Source organism: Asterias rubens, chromosome 15 (genome assembly GCF_902459465.1).
Source record: "Asterias rubens chromosome 15, eAstRub1.3, whole genome shotgun sequence".
In the NCBI taxonomy this organism is placed as follows: domain Eukaryota; kingdom Metazoa; phylum Echinodermata; class Asteroidea; order Forcipulatida; family Asteriidae; genus Asterias; species Asterias rubens.
This window is the reverse complement of record NC_047076.1, coordinates 4,710,747-4,729,787: the sequence shown is the minus strand read 5'-3', so window position 1 is coordinate 4,729,787 and position 19,041 is coordinate 4,710,747. Positions and strand designations below refer to the sequence as shown.

At 36.7% G+C, this 19,041-nt stretch overlaps 2 protein-coding genes and 1 long non-coding RNA gene across 3 annotated transcripts; 1 reads left to right on the top strand and 2 right to left on the bottom strand.

Moving 5' to 3' along the window:
- Nucleotides 1-82: 82 nt before the first annotated feature.
- LOC117299900 (dual specificity protein phosphatase 19-like) lies at nt 83-18,248 on the top strand. The gene is made up of 3 exons (XM_033783490.1): nt 83-938; nt 5,738-5,891; nt 16,856-18,248. The coding sequence occupies exons 1-3, from the start codon at nt 728-730 to the stop codon at nt 17,097-17,099; spliced, it is 609 nt and encodes a 202-aa protein (XP_033639381.1). The 5' UTR covers nt 83-727; the 3' UTR covers nt 17,100-18,248.
- Nucleotides 3,582-5,200, bottom strand: LOC117299901. Its single transcript, XR_004520125.1, has 3 exons — nt 5,044-5,200; nt 4,073-4,162; nt 3,582-3,613 (listed from the first exon to the last, which is right to left on the bottom strand). It is a non-coding gene; the product is annotated as an uncharacterized LOC117299901 (long non-coding RNA).
- LOC117299897 (perlucin-like protein) lies at nt 12,628-17,031 on the bottom strand. Its single transcript, XM_033783488.1, has 2 exons — nt 16,965-17,031; nt 12,628-13,706 (listed from the first exon to the last, which is right to left on the bottom strand). Exon 2 carries the CDS (start codon nt 13,643-13,645, stop codon nt 12,929-12,931), a length of 717 nt encoding a protein of 238 aa, XP_033639379.1. The 5' UTR covers nt 13,646-13,706; nt 16,965-17,031; the 3' UTR covers nt 12,628-12,928.
- Nucleotides 18,249-19,041: the final 793 nt, after the last annotated feature.

Genomic DNA, 19,041 nt, shown 5'->3' with positions numbered 1-19,041 from the left:
AAAAAAAGAAAAAATGATGGAATACTTTTAAAAAAGTACCCTGTAAAAATGTCTTGCAAGAGGTGGAAGATGGCGGCGCCCATAAAAACAAGTTTTTTACCTCTGACCATGGAGCTATGCTAAGTGCTACTGCTATAGTGCTAGCGCTATAAAAGTATACAGCGAGTGATCTTTTCAAATGGTGGATACATTAATAAAATTGTTAACAATGGTTAGACCAACAGTATTGACGGCTTTCTGACTCTACGTAGGGTCTACTTACTATCTGTTCCAACTCTATTGAAAATGAACATACATACGCGGATACGCGGGCATGTACTGCAGTGTCACGTGTGCGTGGGAGTGTGAAGTGCTATTCTGAGTGAAGTTACTGCTGAGCATACAGTAATACACGGGTGCGCTGACTTGAGGCTGTGGCTGAGTTGACGTTGATCGTAATTACTCATCTTTAACAAAGGCCATGCCGTCTTGGGGAGTTTGCAAAGTGTCGGCATTATTATCAAGCCGTACGAAACATTCAAAGCCAAACGCCTGAGTCAGTGAGTGTCTCTACTACTTAACATCTTATCGGTTTGCACCTTTCGATTGTTTAATATTGTTGCAGCAAATCATCCACCGCCATTTATAACAATCCTTTGAAAAAGGGGAAAAGGGAAAAGAAACAAAAAAAAACAGAAACAAACCCACCCACGGTTGACCTTTCTATTGGGCCTACCATTAAACAAAAATGAGCTTTCTTGGAGACATCGAATCGTTTTCACAGACGAATCTGAAGAAAGTTGATACACAAGTAACTACAGCAACAGGCAAGAGGCTTGTCGAGACGAGATCTGATGGAAGTTTCTCTCAAAAGACTGTTGAGGGAAAGAGCATGGGATTTGTGTGCGATACTAAACCCGATTTTCAAGTCTTGGAAGTGAGGCCCGGTGTTCTTCTTGGTTAGTTAAACGTTTTTCTATCGGTTATAACACTCTCCTTGGCTAGGTAAACGTTTGGCTAGGGCGTTTAGGGCAGCTTTTTAGTTTACAAGTGTGTGACCAAATGCCTGGATAAAATTCACGAAAACTAAAGAGAAAATTAGGCCAAAGAGTAAAAGAAAAAAGGGGGTCAACATTTCCCACGAAGTAAACCTATTTTAAGGGTGAACAAATTAAACACTTATTATTATAGGTGGATTGCACATAATTGTGTCACCGACCGCCGTGTTTGATGAAAACAATTGAACAAGTTCACACGTGCACGTTTAAAGATGGTGGTCAATGACTCGTCATGTGCAATTCATCGAAAAGCCACGTCTATGCACTGTTAGAACTTTGGGCAAAAAATTGCCCAACTTATTGCCCAACGTTGGTACAATAGTCAGCTTCAACATCTATTGGGCAATTATAGCCCAACGGTCGTTGGTCAATGTCATTGCTTAATGATTGAGCAAACGACCTACACACAAGTTGGGAATTTACTTCTGCCCAACCTTTGGTTTGTTTTGTATGTCCAAGGGTTGGTAATAATAAGTCTCCCAATACTTGGGTAGTAACAGTTACACAAACGTTGTAAAACCATGTTTCCTCATATATTGGTCAACCTTTAGGAATAACTGCTTAGTAGTTGGAATATGACTATGCAATAGATGGGCAACCGTGTATCCAGATAATGACCACTTGGTGGTAAATTTCCGTTCGTTTTTGTAAATTGTTGGGCACAAATCCATTACTAAAGCTCAGTTGTTGAGACTAGATTGAACCAAATTATTCATCCAACAGTTGAGTAATTAGCACAAACATTAATGAAAGACTTCAGAAAGTACTTTTTTGCTTTTCCTTTTTTATTTGTGAACATCAAACAAGCAATGAAACAACGTTTTTGCACAAATAAATACAAACATAGGCTATATTACTCATAAAACCGTTAAAGCTGCTGACTTAACCATTTAGCCGCTGTACCGCCCAGCCGCATATAGTGATACACTGTATGCGGTACGAAGAAACCTCGCTAGCTTGTGTTTGTAGGAAAAAAAGGAACATCAAAAGAAAACTCGATAGTCATTAGTAGGTCTACGCATTTGGTAATGTATCTAGTTGTTATAGATCGTTATTAATTCTCCCTTCACAGTTGACTTGTCGAAGCTAATGATGATGAAATAATTTAACTCTTACGAAAAATAAAACGCTCATTAGTAACAGGAAACTGTTCATCATTTATGATGATATTGTCGAAAATTATCGCCTTCGTATTTAATCAGTATGAGCATTGAGCCAGACAAAAGCCTTGAAAAGCTATTGTGTTCATTTTATCTGTGCACAAAAATATTCGCCATAAAAATTACCGTAGCCGTTTAACGAGAGGCATTTATTGTGCCCAATGGGAACTTGTTCCTTTAGACAAATATTACCGAAAGGGTAAAAAATTGTGCATACACATTAAGCCATGGCTATCTTTTAAAATTTGAACTACGATTCCAGTAATTTACTGCAAGAATCTTGAGAAGTTGGATTTCAGCAAACTCGGGCGGTGCAGGGACTAAAGGGTTAAACACCCCATCCCCCAGAAAAAATCAACGAAAAAAGCCTGTTTGTTTCAAACTAAAACAATTTTTTTGAATCTGCTTCTTTTACTCTCCGACTACAATATGACTGTCTAAGGATCAACTTGTTAGGTAGCCTTATATACTTGTAAATGGGTTCAGCAGACATTGCTGCAGTGACTTTCAAAACAATGAGAGTTATTGTGCAAAGCAAAGTACTTCAATTTGATGACACTTGCATGACAAGTCAGACAGGTCGGACGTTACTGGGATGTACACTTTCAAAATGTAATATATTTACTCATAACATTGTTTCATACCAAAGTTAAGAATCTGCTTCTATTACACACCAACTATAATAAGACTGCCTAAGGATCAACTTGTTAGGTAGCCTTATATAATTTTAAATGGGTTTATAGCAGATATTGCTGCAGTGACTTTCAAAACAAAGAGTTATTTTGTAAAGCAAAGTATTTTCTAAACAAAATACAAACAAGAGTTGTAATTTTTTTGACACTTGAAAGACAAGTTTGACCAGTCACATGTAACAGGGACTTACACTTTTAAATTGTATTATGTTTACTAATGAAACCTTTAAAGCTGCTAACTTATACACATACCCCCCCCCCCCCCCAAAAAAAAAAAAAAAAAAAAAAAAAAAAAAAAACAACAACAACATGTTTTTTCAAAACAAAGTTTTATAATGTGATTCTCTCACACACCGACTACAATAATTATAACTTGTAGGTAGCCTTTTATACTTTTAGATGGGTGCAGTATTACTTCAGTGACTTACAGCACGTTTTAATGTGCAAGATAAGCCATTAGACCTCTCAGTGTGGCGGTTTCGTTCGATTGCACACCTTGCTGGCTGAACACACACGTTTCAAAAAAAGTCCATACCCCTGGCACTGAACTTGGTATTTGCAGTCCAGCACATAGTGTGCCTTGTAGTACACATCTACTGCTTTCACGACTGATGGTTGTGGAAAAGCATTTCTTGACTCCAGATCAGCGCTGCCTAATGATAGCACAAAGGGCTGGGGATGAAGCTTTGTGTCTGTCCTTCAGGTATTGTGGCATTATGATATCCTGCGGCATAAAAAGAATAATTAATAAAACTTGCTAATGTCCTAATACTCAGTTCTTAAGATATAGCGCCTAATATAACATTCAAATGTCAAGTAAAGTGATCATTATTATTTTATTTAACAAGAGGATATATAGAGTTATTTGTTTGAGTTATGAGAGCTGTTTAAAGCGCCTTGTTAGGGTTTACAAGGTGACGGCACAATCTGAAAACAACCACGCACGAACACCAGGACAGATCCGTATACTGAGAAGAGTAACGGTAATTTACTAGAGACATGTGTGTTACTATTATTTTGTGTTGGGTTTGTAAGAATTGTAATTATTTTCTGAAAACAAATGATTCATGAAATTGGGTTTTCAAAACATACTGGAGTCATTTAAATAAAACAAATTCAGATAACAGTGACAAATAGAAGACCAAAGCAAGGCTGCTTGTTTTCAGAGAAATTCATCACTTACCCGTTGAGTGTCGATGGATGATTTCGGGAATAAGTTGCAAATTATCTGCCTCGGTCAGCACCTTCATTGCCTGCATGTCGATCTCATTATCTGTATGAGTTGTAAACAAAAATAAATTTAATTGCAAAGCTGTTACGCATGGGCATAGCTCTTCTATCTTAAAAGTAGCTGTGTGTAACTATGCACTGCTTCCAATACTCTTAAAACTAGTGTCATTTTGGTAAATTTAAGGGTCCTTTTTTTTTTGCTTTGATTTTTGAGTTCCCTTTTTATCAAGAAGTGGTCATTTTGTTTCCAAATTGTCAGCATCAGGGGAAAATAGGGACATACCCCGGTCCCAGGTAAAACAGTGTCACGTACCCCCACTGCTTGGTATAGGAGCACATGCGCCCACTATTTAGGGAGAATATAATTGGCGGTGCACATGTACCCAACCCTTGGGGAGATCAGGAACATGTAACCCAACTTTTTTAGATCAGTAAGCAAACAGTTGGGCAAGATAATAGCATGTACTCAACGTTTTGTAAGAACAGAACCGATTACCCATTTTCTAAGGAGAAAACACCAAATCTTTGGAGATAATTAACAAAGTTTTCCCATTCCTTGGGAAGAAGAGGCCTACCAAACCCATGCTGTTTTAATTGCTATATACATTACATGTTCACCCAAGTTCATCTTCATGTTTTATATCAAGGGATATTATCAATCAAAGTTAATGATAAGGGGGTTAACTAAGGACACTATTGGACGTTATATAGGCTACTACTACTACACAAGGGCTAGGCATGGCTCTGCGTGTGGCGTCGTGTGTGTGTTGTGTGTCGATGATGTCCCTGAAACTGCGATAACGTGCGGTAGGCCATGCATTCACAGCTCAAGCCGTGTTTTCGGACAGGCCCACACGTTCTTGATCTAAATCATAACAAGAACATGTACTTTTAAACTTTAGAGATACATTTTTCAATTCTCACCTCAGAAAACGTCCGTTAGGGACACTAACGCCACACTCCTCCAGTAATCTCAACACTTGGTGGTCAGCCATCATCGACGTCGCATTATAACTTCCTTGACTTGGTAATGAGCGCGTGTGCGCACGATAACAAAGTTCACAACAAAATGGTTAACGTCACGCCCTTTCACGCCATGATGCCCATCTGCCAGGAATGTTTCTCCAATTTCTACCCAGCAATTCGTGGGTGGATAAATCTAATAAACAATACCAATTAATTGGACAATGTTTATCCAACAATTGTTGTTTAAACTATACTCAACGTTGGTAACTTTTTTATCTTAACCAACCCTAAAGTTTACTCAATAGTTGAACAAAAATTTACCAACAAATCACAAATGGCGTTTACCCAGCGATATTTTGCCCAGCTCTTTTAACAGTGTGTAAACACTGTGATTTGATCAGTTTTATCAATACCCAATACAATATTATTGATCGGCAACCGGAAAGACCACGTTTCGCTAAAACATGGATTCAGTTATTGATTGCCAACTGAGTGCATATATACTTTATACTCAAGATGGTTGCGGTAACGTCAGGTGAGTATCTTCTTCAAGAGATTATTCACAAGATGTAGCCTGCAAACCTTTTTTTAGTTATAGCTACTTTCACCATTCAAAGTTACACATGCTACTTATGTTTACTTTAACCTTTAGGTTCTCAAGATGTTGCGGCTAATTTAGAGCTTCTCCAAAAGCATCACGTGACACACATCCTCAATGTTGCGTCCGGGATTGTGAATTTCTTCCCAAATCAATTCATTTACAAATCAGTTGAGATTATAGATGTACCGGAAAAGGACATAACTGGGTGAGTTTGCTAGGTCGACCTAAAGACCCTGCCGTCGAGTTCACAAAAATCTTCCTAACTTAAAGACTAATCTTAGGACTTAGGACGAGTCCCAACCCTGCCGTCGGTTTCACAAAGAGTTAGGCGCGTCTTATCTCGAGTTAGGACGAGTAACTCTTCCAAACTTAGGATTAATCTTAAGGTCTGCATGCTACAGTGCATGGTTGGGACTCGTCCTAAGTCCTAAGATTAGTCTTAAGTTAGGAAGAGTTTTGTGAAATCGACGGCAGCACTGTGTAGCATGCAGACCTTACGATTAATCCTAAGTTAGGAAGAGTTCCTCGTCCTAACTCGAGTCCTAAAACTCTTTGTGAAATCGACGGCAGGAAACTATTGGTTATTGTCAAAGACCAGTCTTTTAATTCTCACTAGGTGTATCTCAGCATAATTTATGCATAAAATAAAATTTGAGCTCAATTGGTTGTCGAAGTTGCGAGATAATAATGAAAGAAAAAACACCTTGTCGCACGAAGTTGTGTGCTTTCAGATGCTTGATTTCGAGACCTCAAAATTCTAAATCTGAGGTCTCAAAATCAAGTTCGATGGAAATTACCTTCGGTTCAGAGGGAGCCGTTTCTCACAATGTTTTTTTACCATATCAACCTCTCCCCATAATTACTCTTTACCTAGTAAAGTTTTGTGCTAATAATTATTTTGAGTAATAACCAATAGTGTCCACGCCTTTAAGATGACAATGAAACAGTTGGCGACTGATTTTTTGGATGTTGCTTACACACAGAGGAAAGATTACACAACTTGTGTAAAATATTACCTGTTTTAGATGTAGTGGGCGAACACCATAACTATTAGGTAAAACTTTACCCAACAGGCGTTGGGTAATATCTTGCTTAATAGCTGTGTAAAAGTTTACATAAATATTGGGTAGTTTTCTTTACTGAATTGTTGGGTAAACCCACTCATGTAAAATATTACTTAATTGTGACGTAAGACTTTACCGCTTTACAATGTAAATAGTTGTGAAAAACTTTACATCAATATTGGGTATTTTTTTTTACTGAATTGCTGGGTATAAATCCACTCATGTAAAATAATTACTCAATTTTGAAGTATAGATTTTACCGATTTTTAATGTAAACTGTGTGCCTTTAAAACTGGTAATAATATACACAATGCTTGTGTTGAATACTAGCAAAGTGTTATTTCATGGAGTTTAGGGCTGTAATAAATGGACACATCATAAATACTGAGACTTGGCGACTACAACATGAATTTCAAGATAACAACTTTTTAATAAAAATTTAATGGTAATAATATTAACAATCCAAAACATCACATGTGCAAAATGGGGTTTTCTGTATGTTTCATAATCAGTCAACAATTTCAGTGAATTTAAAAAATTACAAAAACTCTACCTAATTGGCAAGGTCAGAATAAATACTTCCAGGCTAACACAGTTTAAACTGTAAGGTTGTTCCATAAATCAAAACTATCACAACTATCACATCTCTTATGATTTTGATACTTTATTGCAAACAATTTGTGCAAGAACTTCTTTAACTACAATGCTTCTGGAATGGTCAAATTACATTAATTGGCAAGGTCAGAATAAATACTTCCAGGCTAACACAGCTTAAAGAAGAACTCCAAGGTCAAATTCAATTTTGGGTTTGAACAATTTGTATGGGGAATTATTGGTTTATCCTAATTGTCGCTAAGCAATCAAAACGGTGTTGAATTTGACATTTTGACAAATTTGACAAAAACTGGAAGGGTATTGAATACAAATTTGAATTTGACCTTTGAGTTCCTATTTAAACTGTAAGGTTGTTCCATAAATCCAAACTATCACAACTATCACATCTCTTATGATTTTGATACGTATTTGCAAACATTTTGTGCAAGAACTTTCACTGCACCACCCGAGTTTCTGAAAACCAATTTGTCAAGATTCTTGCAGTAAACAACTGGAATCGTAGTTCAATTTTTAACAGATAGCTTAATATTTATGCACAATTTTTTACCCTTTTGGTAATGTTTGTATAAAAGTACAAGCTCCCATTGGGAACAATAATCAGCTCTCGAATATTTTTTTGTAAGGATAAAATGGACACAATAGCTTTTCAAGGCTTTTATCTGGCTCAATGCTCATACTAATTAAATGCGAAGGCGTTAGTTTTCGACAATATCATCAATCATTATTGATGAATAAATACAGTTTCCTTTGTGCTTACTAATTAGTATGAGCTAAATTATTTCATCGAAGCTAATGACGATGAAATAATTTAGCTCATACCAATTAGTAAACACAAAGGAAACTGTATTTATTCATCATTAATATTGATATTGTCGAAAACTAACGCCTTCGCATTTAATTAGTTTGAGCATTGAGTCAGATTAAAGCCTTGAAAAGCTATTGTGTCCATTTTATCCTTCCAAAAAAATATTCGAGAGCCGATTATTGTTCCCAATGGGAGCTTGTACTTTTATACAAACATTACCGAAAGGGTAAAAAATTGTGCATAAATATTAAGCTATCTTTTTAAAAATTGAACTACGATTCCAGTTATTTACTGCAAGAATCTTGAAAAATTGGTTTTCAGAAACTCGGGCGGTGCAGGGACTAGAGGGTTAACTACAATGCTTCTGGAATGGTCAAATTACATTAATTGGCAAGGTCAGAATAAATACTTCCAGGCTAACACAGCTTAAAGAAGAACTCCAAGGTAAAAATTCAATTTTGGGTTTGAACAATTTGTATGGGGAATTATTGGTTTATCCTCATTGTCGCTAAGCAATCAAAACGGCGTTGAATTTGACATTTTGACAAATTTGACAAAACTGGAAGGGTGTTGAATACAAATTTGAATTTGACCTTTGAGTTCCTATTTAAACTGTAAGGTTGTTCCATAAATCCAAACTATCACAACTATCACATCTCTTATGATTTTGATACGTATTTGCAAACATTTTGTGCAAGAACTTCTTTAACTACAATGCTTATGGAATGGTCAACATTAATCAGATGCATCATGAGATGAACAGTAAGCCCTGAACTCTCGAATAGTGCTGCTCTTCACACCGCCTTTGAGTTCAAACACAACCAATTCAATGAACTCCCAAACGCCAGAACACTCCTCCTGGTAGCTCAAGTCGAAGACAAAATGTGTTTTGAAACACACATCCAGTGCTTTCACAAGGGATGACTGTTCAAATGCATTTGCTCAAAAATTACGAACACTTGCTGTGGAGCCAGTGCAGACCCACCTAATATCAGCATGGTTGCGATCTGGTGTCCCTGTTGATGTCTTTCAAATACTGGTCCAAACTTGTGTTTTCCTGCATAAAGGGGAATAATATTAAACACAATAGGTTAAATTTCAATGGGGGTGCAGTACAAATTGTATGACACGTGTATATTGTCTGTAATGAACTTAAAGTATTGTAATATTACAATTAAACCAATTTTGCTGTAAAATAATGATTTAATCTGATTGTCTTAAGGATGGGGTACACACAATGTCAGATTAAACCATTATTTTATATCAATAGTGGTTTAATTATCATATTACAACACTTATAGATCAATAGAGACAACGTTCCAGTACTGCAATGTATGTGCAATACAATTTGTACATGATGTACATGCACATAAATTTAAAAAAGTACAAATACAAATTGAAATAAAATAAAATAAATAAACAAATACATAGGGGCTTAAAAAATAAACAAATCAACAAAAGGTTCAATGATGGAGACTTGCAGTTCTGGAATAAGGTGATAGGATCCCAGGAGGAGAGATAATTTTGGTGCTATATATGCAATCCCACATAACAGTAGGCTACCTGAAAACTTTGATTTTTCTTGATCTTTATCTGATTTTTCTTTTTGTTCTTTTTCTTTCGTCCTTTTTTTTTTGTGTGGGGGGGGGGGTGAGATTTCTTGAATAATTCCTTTAACAGGTTAAAATAAACAAAGGGTAGATGTGTTTGTGCGATTCCCCTCTCCCAGAATTTGCATTTTAAGTCAGTTGTATCATTTGTCAGTATCTTGTAAAGACAAAATGTTGAAAAGTTATTTGATTGTTCTTCTGAACAAATGAGAGATTAAAGTTAGCCCAATCATTGGCCTGATGCACCGTGGCTGTATGCAGTGGTGGTGCTTTAACACAGTGGCGATGTACATGTGTACAATGGTCTTCAACGATGCATGCTGTACGTGTACTATGTGCACAATACGGGGACCATTGATCAGACCTACGTATGTATTTGTGATATTCAAGTCACTGTTCAAAAGTGTTGTCAGTCAAAATATGACGTTCAACTGTCCCTTTATCTGTGCTAACTCGTGCTAACGAGTCGTGTATAGTCTATCACTACAGATAATAACATCAATACAGAAATATGTTATAGTACTTACCTTCAAACGTCTCAACTAAATGAGGGAAGTTCCACTCAAGAAGGTTTTTTTTTCATGAGATCCATTTCGTTACGTTGTGTGTGGTTACACTGTGGTACTGCAGAGCGCGACCCCAGCAGACAAGTCACACGCTGCGTATTTTGCACAATACTTGAGTAAAATATCGTGGTTTACTAAACACCATGTAAACTTTTACAACCAGTTCAGTAAAATTTGCATAATATGTGTTTAAAGTTGCTAAGTTATGTAAACTATTAGTTTTACTAACTATTTGAGTAGTTTTTTATTTACACAAACATTTTGTTTAAATTTTTCATTAATTTTTACTTATGTTAAGTATTTTTTCACTTAACACATTTAACATAACTTTTTTTTACCATTCTTTTTCTGAGTGTATAATTAAAGCCTTTGCATTTGCGAGTGTCGATGTTCGTCTGCTAAAGGCACTGGACATCTTGGAAGTTGTCAAAGACCAGTAGGGATACTAACTTGGTGTATCCCAACACATACACCAAATACTAAATCTTTGAAACTTTTGACTCAACTGGTTATCAAAGTTGCAAGAGAAAAATGAACGAAAAAACACCCTTGTTGCACAAATTTGTGTGCTTTCAGATGCCCAATTTATTAAAAGACTTCAAGTCTGAAGTATTTTAATATTAGAGTTAGAATTTACCGCTTCCTCAAAAACTACATAACATCGTCGCTCAGGTACACATTATGATTCTAGACTTTGATCACAATTGAAAAACCGTTGTTATAGTTATATAGTGGTCAGGGAATAATGTCAGGCCAACCTTCATTTAACGTTGAAGCAACGTCACTGCAACATTAAAGGAACACGTTGCCTTGGATCGGTCGAGTTGGTCTATGAAAAGCGTTTGAAACCGTTTTAAAAGTAGAATATAATGATCCACACAAGTATCAATCAAAATTGCACGGTTTTCCTTTCACGTCGCGAACTAACACGGTCGGCCATTTATGGGAGTCAAAGTTTTGACTCCCATAAATGGCCGACCGTGTTTGTCGACGAGGTAATACGAAAACCACGCAATTTCGTAGCATATTTGTGTAGATCATTGTATTTTACTTTTACAACATCTTTCTAACCATATCAATTTTATAACAAACGGTTACAGGACGCTTTTCAAAGACCAACTCGACCGATCCAAGGCAACGTGTTCCTTTAATAGAATATGCAAATTTCGAGATCGAGCTAAAATTAAATTCAGATGAGAAAGTTTTAGTTACAGTTCAACACCAACACATTCTAGAAACCGGTTTGTATAGTACACGTGCTGTTTATAAGAATATTCACTGCTTATATTATATGTTTGTAAGAATCAATTTATAATGTTTATAAGTCATTCATGCATTGCATGCAGTTTTTATAATTGACCAGCTCGTGGCCCGGATGCCACATTCTAAAAGACAACTACATTGGAAACAACAAGTTCTTAAAACGATAAAACTTGTTTAAAGAAAAAACAAGTAAGTTACGAGGCAGGAAATACATAAAGAATTAGAAATAAAATAACTGTTAACTAATTAAAGACACTGGACACTATTGGTAATTGTCAAAGACCAGTCTTCTCACTTGGTGTATCCCAACAATAATATGCATAAAATAACAAACCTGTGAAAATTTGAGCTCAATTGGTCGTCAAATTCGAGACCTCAAATTCTAAATCTGAGGTCTCGAAATCAGATTCGTGGAAAATTACTTCTTTTCTCGAAAACTATGTCACTTCAGAGGGAGCCGTTTCTCACTTATATCATCAACCTCTCCCCATTACTCGTCACCAAGTAAAGTTTTATGCTAATAATTATTTTGAGTAATTACCAATAGTGTCCACTGCCTTTAAACTGTCTGTTGATATAATGTCAGCCATTGACAGTAGAAACGTTGCACGGACGTCAAAACATGACGTTGAACCGACATAATTTTGCACCCGTTGTTTATGAGTAATTACCAACAGTGTCCAGCATGCCTTTAAAGCCATTGGACACTTCGGAACAGAACAACAAAAAAAAATCACATATTTACAAATAACGTACAGGGTTTACACAGAAGGTAATGGTAAAACACTTCTCTTGAAATATTATTCTTTGAAATGCTTTACTTTTTGAGAAAACATTAAAACAGTATAAATTCTCGATATCGAGATTTACGGATTTATTTTAAACACATGTCATGACAATGGCAAAGTGCGGCAACAAGGGTGGGTTTTGCCGTTATTTTCTCCCCACTCCGATGACTGTCGACTGATTGAGCCTAAATTTTCAAATGTTTGTTATTTGATATAAGTTGTGATACACGAAGTGTGGGCCTTGGACAATATTGTTTATCGAAAGTGTCCAATGGCTTTAAGCATTATCCGCTATGTAAATGATTGTTTTGTCCTTTGCACGACTTTCACAGGAATTTGTTTTACACGGACTATTGCCAGTGTTTTCGAGAGTATAGATTGCTGGTGTTATTTCATAAAGAACCGCTCCGCACGTTCACCCTATATTCGGGCTATAAGTCTTTCAACAAAGAAATTATTCCACATTAAGCTGTTTCTGCCTCTGTCACTTTAATGATTTTGCTCACGAACAGAAAAGTCTGTTGATTGAACTTATTTCTCTCCGTAAATACACGTAAAAGGTTTCTTGGACTTCACAAACTGGGTGTGGTCGGCCTCGGAGCGGATGCGAAGATTGAGTTGGCAAATGCGCTCACCAGTCCCGAAATGCTGCACGTTGAAGGAGTGACATCTTGGGTCGTAGTCACACTCAATGGCGCAGGCCCGGACGTTGCTGGTCGGTATCTCTCGTAAGGTGTGTCCGGTCAGACACGACGCAAGCAGGCGCCATTGCTTCAACTTGGCCTGTGTAGCCGTGACTTCATTGCCTTTGCAGAGAGTGTTGGCGTGTTTATATGAGCACGGGTAATCGTTCCACGCAGTGAAATGAGCTAAAGCACAGTTTTCTCGAGTTCCGCCTTTTGGCTCACCGTTAACCCAGTTCACATACCCGCCGTTATCATTGCAGTCCCACTGTCCTTCTATCTTCAAGTCGTTGCAGTTAACCCACACCTTGGGGCTGTTGTTACTCAGTATATACAAGTAGTTATTTTCCTCCGATGATGAAGGCAAAACCATCTCCCCTCCAATCTCCTGACATTTTAAAAACCCTTCGGGCCATGTCGGTTTTCCTTCAAGAAGTTTGTAGCACGAGCCGCCCCATGACTCCCAGCCGAATGGACACAACATCTGAGGCTTACACGAATGAGCAGAACTCATACCAATGGTGAAGAGAATCAACAAAACAGAATGCAAACAAGTTCCTTCCATTATTCCAAGAGAGCCAACGATTCAATCTTCAGAATAACTCTGGTTGACACAAGGACAGCGGCTATGAGTTATAAACATCAGAAGGTAGAATGTAGAATTACTCGAGTTTGGTCAAAAGCGAACGTAGAATCGTGTGCTTATATAGTCAGCTTTTTACTTCTACATCATTTATAAATGCTGCACTTGATACAATTTCGTGCATTAGTCTAGACTACACAACACTTATTAATAATAGATAGTGGTTTTAACTATACTATTACTAACGTCACTTGACTCCATTAGGCTTCGTGTTGTACTATAATGGAGGCAACATGAATAATTTAAGGATAGTATACACATAATGAATGTTTATGAGTGCAATGGTGCGAATATGTTCATGAGTTGAAAGATGGTATACACATATCCGCCGAGTTGAATGGAACATTCCAGCTTTCAACGAATGAACATATTCGCACCATTGCACTCATAAACATTCATTATTTGTTTTATATAACATCCAAGTAGAACTTTGTCATTTTGATTGAAAGAAACAACTTTCAAAACAAACAATTTCAACTGTAGAAGCCGAATGCTAGTAATTTTACTATGCCTTCTTGCAGTAACACCTGCTGCGTTACCAAAGACACGCGCACGCAGTGATGTTTTTACTCAGCTTTTTCGTTCCATCCGAAAAGTACCATTGCACGCTGGCAGCGTGCCAGCGTGCAATGGTACTTTTCGGATGGAACGAAAAAGCACGGCGAGTGACTCAGCGTGCAATGGTACTTTTATTTGCTATCACGTGACGGACAATCCTCCAATCAAATGGCAAGGATCTGCTTGGGTGTTATATAAAATGTTCTATTCAACGAGGCGGAGCCGAGTTGAATGGAACATTCCAGCTTTCAACGAATGAACATTTTCGCACCATTGCACGAATGAAAAACATTCATTATTTGTTTTATATAACATCCAAGTAGATCTTTGTCATTTTGATTGAAAGATACAACTTTCAAAACAAACAAAGCGTAGGCCTACAATTTTTAATTGTAGAAGCCGAATGCTAGTAATGTTACTAATATGCCTTGCAGTAACTGCTGCGTTACCAAAGACACGCGCACGCAGTGATGTTTTTACTCAGCTTTTTCGTTCCATCCGAAAAGTACCATTGCACGCTGGCAGCGTGCAATGGTACTTTTCGGATGGAACGAAAAAGCACGGTGAGTGACTCGTTGTGTATTGGTACTTTTATTTGCTATCACGTGACGGACAATCCTCCAATCAAATGGCAAGGATCTGCTTGGGTGTTATATAATAAGGATTAAGGGCAATAAAATAAGAGCTGTGGATAGTATAAAATATTGTGAGAAATGGCTCCCTCTGAAGTACGTAACGTAGTTTTTGAGAAAGAGGTAATTTCTCACTAAAATAATAAAAGGCTTCAGGAAGCCTTGAAATATGCATCTGAAAGCACACAATTTAAAGTTGTGCATCAAAGGTGTTTTTTCTTTCATTCTTTTATTGCAACTTATATGACCAATTGAGTAAACATTTTCACAAAAATTTGTTGGGATACACCAAGTGAGAATACTGGTCTTTGACAATTACCAAACGTGTCCATCACTCGTGTGGTCTCCTGTTCAAGTCGCTTCGCAGCTTTGCAGTTATCTAGGTCATCACGAAGGACTTGACGAAAGGCTAGGGTGACTTGAGCATTGTCTTTCAGGGTGATTCTTGTTCCACGACACTCACACATCATTTCAAGTTTTGAGTGAATTTCACAAAACTCTTCCTAACTTAAGACTAATCTTAGGAATTAGGACGAGTCCGAACCCTGCACTATAGCATGCAGACCCTAAGATTAGTCCTATAAGTTAGGACGAGTTCTCGTCCTAACTCTAGATAAGGCAAGTCCTTACTCTTTGTTTCAACTTGACTCTTTATCCTTACAAAATGGCGGATCATGTTTACGTTTAAAATTCACGAAGTAATGAAAAAAAAATCATCTTTTCGAGGGAACTGTTGTGCGAAATCAATATGTTCTACTTTAATGCAGGGTGCTGTGAGAATTTTGTAAACAGCACAATGAGTAAACAATTTACAGCATGACAAAACTCAAAGCATTTGTGTGTTTTGCTGCATTGGATATACCAGGTGTGTGTTTTGGTGTGTGTGCGTGTTTGTTTAGTTTATTTGCAGTTGCACCTTGACAATATTAACTAAATAACAACAGTTATAGTAGCAATGCATAGTGTATTAATTAAAGAGACTGGACACTATTGGAAGTAATTGTCAAAGACTAGTCTTCACAGTTGGTGTATCTCAACATATGCATAAAATAACAAACCTGTGAACATTTGAGCTCAATCGGTTGTCGAAGTTGCGAGATAATAATGAAAGAAAAAAACACCCTTGTCACACGAAGTTGTGTGCTTTCAGATGCTTGGTTTCAATACCTCAAATTTTAAATTTAAGGTCTCAAAATCAAATTCGAGGAAAATTACTTCTTTCTCGAAAACTACATTACCTCAGAGGGAGCCGTTTCTCACAATGTACAATAACCAAGTACTCGTTACCAAGAAAGGTTTTATGCTAATGGTTATTTTGAGTAATTACCAACAGTGTCCACTGCCTTTAATGAACAAATGGAGGTAACATCCAGAGAATGTATAGGTATAACTCCCCTGTAGTGGATAGGAGTGCCCAGACTGATGTAGGTTCACAAATTTATTTTTAATTTATTTTTGAGGATGCATACGGAAAAAAATAATGTGTGGGCGTGTATCTATTGGCGTCACACATCGTGGCACTGACTTATAGTGTTTTTCCCCTTACAACATAATTAATAATAATATAATAATAAAAAGATATTTATAAAGCGCCAATTGCCAAAAAGGTCTCAAAGCGCTAGATACAAAGGAAAAAAAGCAATTTCCAAAAAACAACATTAAAATACAGAGGGTTTCCGGAGAAACGATTAAAAAAGTTCGTCTTGTTATGTTTTTTAAAGAGGTTACTCCATGTGAAAATACTGCTTCGACCATTACCAAACATGTCCGGTGCCTTTAAAGGCAGTGGACAGATGTTGGTAATTGTCAAAGAACAGTCTTCACAGTTGGCGTATCTCAACATATGCATAAAATAACAAACCTGTGAGGGTTTCCGGAGAAACGATTACAAAAATTCTTCTTGTTATGTTACACATATATTTCTCTTTGTTTTTATACACAGGTACTTTGCCGAGTGTTTTCAGTTTATTGATGCTGCAAAGGCTACTGGCAAGGTTCTCGTTCATTGCAACGCTGGTGTTTCCCGCTCACCGTCTGTGGTTATTGCTTACCTTATGTCAACAGAGGGCGTTTCTCTGGGCGCCATTTTGGATGAACTGAGAGGTGAACGACCTGCCGTCCGGCCCAATGATGGATTCATGAAATGCTTGGAGGAATATGAAAGAAGATTGAAAGATAAAAAATGATGGTCTCATACGAAAATCCTTCCCAAAAAAGCAACCCCAAAACCAAAACACACAATCTATTGATAGAGTAACTGAAAAATACAATGTGGATAGAATGTTCACAAACGAGGGTGAAAACAAATGGTGCTGTTCGTAACATTTTTGAGACTGTTACTTAGAATATTTTGAGCCTATTTTGATACTACTATGGAGTCTATTTTGGGGCTATTGTTAAGACTATTCTGAGACTGTTTGAGACTATTTCAGGATTATTACTGAGACTATAATATTATTGAGACTATTATTGAGTTTATTTTATGAATAGAGTAAATATTTATACTACTTGTTTGTCTATTTTGGGACTACTTTGAGTAGACTAGACTATTTGAGACTATTTTGGCACAATTACTCAGAGACTACTTTGTATCGGTTATAGAGACTATTTTATGACTTTTTTATTGAGTAAATCTTGATAATATTGAATACGTCTAATTTGAGACTTCTTTGAGACTATTAGTGAGACTATTTTAAGACTTATCGAGTCAATCTTGATACTATTAAATACGTCTATTTTGAAACTACTTTGAGACTATTTTTAGTGAGACTATTTTAAGACTCTTGTTAGTCAATCTTGATACTATTTAAAACGTCTAAAGTTGAGACTACTTTGAAACTATTTTAAAATTATTATTGAGACTATTATTAAAATTATGATAGATACTATTTACTTTTTGAAGAGACTTTTATTTACACCAATTTTGATACTATTTTGAAAGTATTATTGAGACTATTTTGAGACTATTGCTTAATCTTGCCACACATATCTCCAAAAAAAGTACATAGTGTTCAATCCATAGAAGAATTGTACCTTTAACTTTGTGTGAATCGGGGATGAATCATTTATAGGCCTAAAAGCATAGGCCCATTAAAATAGAGCCATGTCTATATGTGATATTAATTGTGACGTCACTAATCAATTTTTATTCGGCAGAGTGGTATGGGTGCAGAGGGGAAATACAATCGGCATTCAACAGTCGAACTGGGCAGTTCAGTTTCATCAGTTAGTGCTTTGTCAAAATAATAAGACTTATTCAATTTCGTGAAAGCCAGCAGCAAGAGCTACTCAACCATCCAATGTTATCAAGTGTAAATGGAGTGTAGAAATTCAAATTTAAGGCAATGGACACTTTGGGTAAATTACTCAAAATAATTGTTAGCATAAAAAATTACTTGGTAACGAGCAATGGAGAGCTGTCGGTATAAAACATTGTGAGAAACGGCTCTTTTTTTAAGAGGTTCTTTTGAGGCATCTGCACGCACACAAAAGTTATGTGACATTTAATTATTTTTCTTTCACTATTCTCTTGCAACTTCGATGACAATAGTCCAAATTTTTACAGATTTGTTACTTTAAGCAAATACTCCATGTGAGAATACTGCTTCGACCATTACCAAACGTGTCCGGTGCCTTTAAAGGCAGTGGACACTGTTGGTAATTGTCAAAGAATAGTCTTCACAGTTGGTGTATCTCAACATATGCATAAAATAACAAACCTGTGAAAATTTAAGCTCAATCGGTCATCGAACTTGCGAGATAATATGAAAGAAAAAATCACCCTTGTCACACGAAGCTGTGTGCGTTTAGATGGTTGATTTCGAGACCTCAAGTTCTAAATCTGAGGTCTCGAAATCAAATTCGTGGAAAATTACTTCTTTCTCGAAAACTATGGCGCTATGGTTTTATGGTAATAATTAGTTTGAGTAATTACCAAACGTGTCCGGTGCCTTTAAAAATGGTTTAAGTGTCGTTGGCCTGATGCCTATACGTAAAATAGAACGACTGAAGCGAAATCTGAATGTAAAAAACATTGTGTGCACGAAAAGAAAAAAAAGTTAATGCATTAATATAACTTTGAACAAAACCCTAAAGTTTGAGTGGATTAGGGGAGAATGCGAAAAATTA